This window comes from Lactuca sativa, chromosome 1, assembly GCF_002870075.4.
Source record: "Lactuca sativa cultivar Salinas chromosome 1, Lsat_Salinas_v11, whole genome shotgun sequence".
Taxonomy (NCBI): Eukaryota; Viridiplantae; Streptophyta; class Magnoliopsida; order Asterales; family Asteraceae; genus Lactuca; species Lactuca sativa.
The window spans coordinates 64,887,841-64,893,656 of NC_056623.2; the positions used below are offsets into that span (position 1 = coordinate 64,887,841).

The 5,816-nt window shown below is 32.9% G+C and overlaps 1 protein-coding gene across 1 annotated transcript; it reads left to right on the forward strand.

The window, feature by feature from the left end:
- The first annotated feature begins 2,340 nt into the window (after nucleotides 1-2,340).
- On the forward strand, nucleotides 2,341-3,653 carry LOC111893045 (transcription factor RAX2). The gene is made up of 3 exons (XM_023889116.3): nucleotides 2,341-2,624; nucleotides 2,716-2,845; nucleotides 2,946-3,653. Exons 1-3 carry the CDS (start codon nucleotides 2,489-2,491, stop codon nucleotides 3,544-3,546), a joined length of 867 nt encoding a protein of 288 aa, XP_023744884.1. The 5' UTR covers nucleotides 2,341-2,488; the 3' UTR covers nucleotides 3,547-3,653.
- Nucleotides 3,654-5,816: the final 2,163 nt, after the last annotated feature.

Sequence of the window (5,816 nt, forward strand, 5' to 3'; positions counted from 1 at the left end):
TTTTTCTTTTAAATTTGTGATTTCACACCGTTACATCTTACATCCATTTTAATAATATATAAATGCTATTGAACGTTTAATAAAACAAATTTTGAAAGTATTCGCATATTTATGGCTTTTTTTCAACTTTGAAAATTATTGTTTTAAACTTTATTGAACCACTACAAGAATAACAAACAAAAGCGGCGATAGGGACTTTTAGCAGCGACACAAGTATCTGTCGCCACTAAAGACTTTTGTTGGCGATCCGCGTCACTTCAATCTCATCCTTCGATTTAAAAGAAGATTCTACGACTAGGATGACATAAGAAATCCTGCGTTGTTTTCCCTCCGGTGTGACACCGCTAAAGGCGTCTTTTGGCAATCCGCGTCATTTCAATCTCATCTGTCGATTTAAGCGATGATCAAACGACGTAGAAAACCCCCGCGTTGTTTTCCCTCCCATGTGTCGTCACCAATGAGTATGCGTCGCCGCTAAAGGCCGTCGACAATAAAACCTTTTTCGTTCTCACTTTCTTTCCCGATCTTCTGTGTTTTCCCTTCTTCTTTCTGTTCAACCTCATTGGAATTTCATAGAAAACTTCGCAGTTTCACTCCTCTCTGCTCCATTTTTCTCATGTTCGTTTCCTTTTCTCTTCTCTCTACTAAATTTCTAACATTTGAAATGGTTGCCGAAATTTTGAGATCCCTCATCTTTCTCGCCGGAATATATCGCCACCACTACTGTTCTCGCTGAAATATTGATTTTGTAGATGTGTATTTGTATGTGTATTTTGTGTTTGTAGATATGAATGTTTATTTGTATGTGCATTTGTATGTATATGTGTATTTTGAATGAATTTTATGTATGTATATATATTTCTGTATGTGCAATTCTATGTATATATGTATTTTTATGTATATGTATGTGTATTATGTATGTGTATGTATTTTCGTATGTATATATTCATTTTGTATGTGTATTATATATGTATATTTGTATTTGTATGAATAGAAATGCATATTAATAGCGACAACATCTTTAGTGGCGACGGAAAACAATAGCGGCGACACGTCGCCGCTAAAACCTTTAGTGGCGACATGTTGGACCTTTAGCGGCGACACACGTCGCCACTAAAGATAAAAATTCTTGTAGTGATATACTTATGTATTTGTAATATCAGTTATATATTATATGAAAATATTTATTATCCTTCCTTAGTTTTCATTATTAAGTGTCATATATTTTCCTTATTAAATATTTAAATACATCATTCTACTTGTAAAATAAAAACTTATTCCAATCCTTATACTTCAAATTTGTATTATTTTAGCATTGTATTTTTAAAGTTTCATTTAATAAGATACAATATCATTATGCAGGAAAGTCATACATCATACTTATTCACCATTATACTTTCACAAACTTTCATATTTTCTATACTTCATCATATTTTAGTATTGAATTTATAAAATTTTCTTACTTTATTAATGTTTTTGATTTTCTAACTTCTAAACCTGTGTAATATACAAGTCTCTATAATATATATATATATATATATATATATATATATATATATATATATATATATATATATGTGTGTGTGTGTTTTTATATATGTGTACTTTACTTTGCATAAAGTGGAGTTAGAAATATGAAAGAACAAACAAACAAAAGTGGCCAAACATGAACACTATTCCAATATAGAACAAGGACTTGGACTATAGATGAATTTTGGGAAGAAACAAATTAAAGTAGATGCCTCAAGTAGAAAGGCTATGTTACAAATAACATAGACTTGGATTTCTTTTCCATACCCGAAAACCATATTCTATGGATGAATATCTACTATTAGCTTGTTGTAGACATAACAATTAATACACACGCGTGTAACTCGCTATAAATAACTATGCATGTGTTGGATAATTAAATTTATCTAATTAATATTGATATGTAATGACAAACTCATTAGAAGTAATTACGTATCCTTCGGGTCTAAAACTTACAAATGCATATTTCATAGTTCATTTACAAATTACAAATTAAAATCATACATCACATAATCAATATTTTTGGGTCACTTTATACTTTGACTATTAACTCCATGGAGTCCGTTTAAAATATTCTTCGGCAAATTCAAAATTTCCAATTAACTTGTACAAATGATCCATGTGATATTTGTATTCAAACTTGAACTTAATATTCTAATTATCCATTCAAAAGAAAGAAAGTGTGGCGTTGAAATAACTCACTCCCCAATTTGAATTTTACACATATGCATGGAAAGTTCTCCCTACAATAGTATACAACTATATACATAGTTGCAATTATTTTTCAAGATCAATAAAATAATTTTCTGTCCTTTGACCCCTCTCTCTCTCTCTCTCTCTCTCTCTCTCTCTCTCTCTAGAATAAAAGAAATTAATTACTATACACCCACAAGTCTTCTTCTTAAGCACATCAATCTAACCTTCCCCACCCCTCCATCACACACACAGACAAGCAGATATGGGAAGAGCTCCATGTTGTGACAAGTCAAAGGTGAAGAAAGGGCCATGGTCACCTCAAGAAGATACAAAGTTGAAAGACTACATACACAAAAATGGTACTGGAGGCAACTGGATTGCTCTTCCACATAAAGCAGGTGTCTTTATCTCTTTGATTTCATGTTTTCTTACTTTTTTCTGTAACCTCATACTTGGGTCTTTAATATCTTGATGTTAAAACTTAAATAGGCCTTAAAAGATGTGGGAAAAGCTGCCGATTAAGATGGTTGAACTACCTTAGACCAGACATCAAACATGGTGAATTCTCCGACCATGAAGATAGACTCATCTATACTCTCTTTTCTAGCATCGGTAGCAGGTTCTCTCTCTCTCTCTCTCTCTCTCTCTCTCATATACTCTCTCTTTCTCTCTCTCATATATGTATGTATGTGTGTGTGACAATTGTTGAGAAACTACAGGTGGTCAGTAATAGCAGCACAGTTACCAGGAAGAACAGATAATGATATCAAGAACTACTGGAACACGAAGCTCAAGAAGAAGATTATGAATTTCATCTCCACCAATCATCAAACTGAGAAACCACTTCATCATCTTGAGTTTGTCAATTGTCCTTCTTCAAACTATAGCTACCCGACAAGCTCTTCGGTTACAACTGTTGATAATCATCCAGTTCTACCATCAGATGATCATGGATACATAAATGTGGACATGGAAACCTACCGAGTAAAAGACAATTCTACCCTTTTTATGCTTGAAGGTGATGCTCAAGCTGCTGATTGCAGTTCTAATTCTGATGGAAGGTGGCATCATGTGTATGGTAGTGGTGCGTTTGATGCGCGTAATAACATGGGAGGCTTGAAGACAAGTAATTCCTACATGGGAGTTGATGGGAATTATTGTGAAAAGGCAAGAGGGTGTTATGGGGATTCTACCATGGAGTTTAGTCTTGAGGAGTTCAAGAAGCTCATTAGCACTAATCTTTGCAACAGTAACACTAACAATAATCTCAATGTCTTTGTTGATGAACTCAAGGCAGAAGAGAACATTATGTACTACTAAACTATTTTGATTTATTTTGGTGTAAAAAAATAATTGTTCTCCCATATGTTTGTTTTTTTAATCACCATGGTGTAACTCAAAACTTAAAAAAAAATGTTGCTTTTTTATTTTTTTATTTTTTATTTTTTATAATTGATTATTGGTGTGTATGAGATTCTCAATTGGATATCCATATGTTCCCCAGTCATATCAAGTATATTATTTTCTCCAATCTCAATCAGGTTAATGATGAATGTAGTCATTTTAAGGCATGGGAGTTTAAAACAATTTGACAAAAATGGAGTAATCATGATAGGGGTTATTATACATTTATGTTAAGTAAACGAAAATGTTGCAATTGATAACGATTGATTATAGAAACTTAGATACATAGACAATATATAAAGAAGATATGAAGATCAATAAAAATAATTAACTATACATATGAATTAGGCATCTTTCGTTGACTAACAAACAAATTGTTAGAATAATCACAGAAATTAAAATTGGGCAACCAATTTTTTTAGAAATTGGACATAAAGAAGAGCAAGTGACTCCAAAAACTTTTACAAAGTTCTGTTTGTTACAAATCATAGCTTTTAAGAAACTGAATAAAATTTTGGATATATGGATGTTATCTTTGTACCTCATATTTTTACTCGTCCTTTTATCTTTTTTGATTCTTTAGAAAGTCTTGCTAACCACATTAAAATGAAAGTCTTTTTTAAAGCCTAAAAGGTGACATTCGATCGCGTGATTGAACATCATGGTATCAAACGGCAACTCTGTTAAAAATTCCTTTTTAATAGACTTTTTCATAAAGTGTATTTGATCATAATAAACATAGCAATTTCTTCACGATCGACAATAACACTTTCAAGATACACAATTTTTTTTTGGTAATCTTTGTATTGAACAATTATAAAATCGACCTTCAAACTTCGAAAGAAAATAGAAAACGTCAATGGAAGGATAAGCTCATAAGTAGCCTACGGCTGTATTTCATTGAACTTTCACTTCAGTTCTCTTTATTGTCAATTTCTTGCCAAACTTTGACAAAAATGTGCTAGTGATTAGTGAAATGATATTTTTTAAAAACATGTGATACATATACTCTTTAAAGTATCTATAAAATTAAAAACTTTGAATAATGACTTGTAATGGTAATAAACTTTGCGTCAGATATATTTTTAGTCATTGAAGGTCTTTTTGTTCTATGTGATTTCCCATTAAACTTATTTGGCATGTTAAAAATAATCAATTTGACCGGTTATTATAGATTTTTGCCACATATGTGGCTTGTGAATAAAATTATATGTTGTACACATTTAGTCACTAATTGTTTTTTATACATGATTTATCATTAAACTCTTTTCAATTGTTCAAATTTTGAACATTTTAAAAAAAAAATTACAAACTGTCCTTAGATGCACATAGTCCTAGCTTATGCCATCTTTCATGCATTCCACATTCCTTTTCATTACCATTTCATGCATTTATATAGCCTATTTTGTATATTTTACACGTTGAGCATTTTGAGGTTTAGTGGTGTACTTTTGGATTGGTTTTTATGGTTTTGAATGGCTTGGAGGCTTAAAGGAGGAGTAAAGAGCAAATGTTGAGCAAACATATGGTATACGAAAAAGTTGGAAATGTGACGAATGTGAAAGAATTCAGGCCCGTCCGAGCTGAAAGAATATGCAGATTCGAAGATTGGGTGAAACTGTAACATCCTGTTTAATCAAATATGAGTTTTGAGCTTTGGTTCGTAGAGCCTTGAGGCTGTGACAAGTTCATAGAAGCGTAGAGTTTCTCGTCAACTTTCCGTGGAAGTAAGAATCGTTGGAATCAGACTTGTAACAAAGAAGCTATGATAGTTTGGAAGATATGGCAAATTTAGTCCTTATTAAGAAATGGGTGGCAAGTGGGTACGCTGGGCGTAAGTATGGGTACGCTTAGCGTACCTATTAGCGTGGATTGGACACGAGGACCACCTGGTACGCTGGGCGTACTAGGCTGTGAGTGAAAACCCTAACATTTTAAGTGACCCTATATAAAGAATGAGATGACCTCATTCCTGGCCACCTTCTCAGAGAACAAACCCTCTAAAAACCCTAAGTCTTCGTCCATATGAGCTTGTGAGTGCATGAGAGCCTTTGGGGTGACTTTATGAGTCCTTGGAATGAAGAAGGAGCATTACAGGGGAAGGAGTTAGAGTCCAGGCTTTGGATCTGAGCTTTTATGAGGATGGAGCATCAATTGAAGGTATAAAGCTCAAAGCTTTAGTATTC

Bases quoted from the DNA above. Each gene is read 5' to 3' on its own strand.
- LOC111893045 (XM_023889116.3), top strand. From the start codon at position 2,489: ATGGGAAGAGCTCCATGTTGTGACAAGTCAAAGGTGAAGAAAGGGCCA. The intron at 2,625-2,715 runs GTGTCTTTATCT...AAACTTAAATAG, and splicing joins TGCTCTTCCACATAAAGCAG to GCCTTAAAAGATGTGGGAAA. The intron at 2,846-2,945 runs GTTCTCTCTCTC...GAGAAACTACAG, and splicing joins TTTTCTAGCATCGGTAGCAG to GTGGTCAGTAATAGCAGCAC.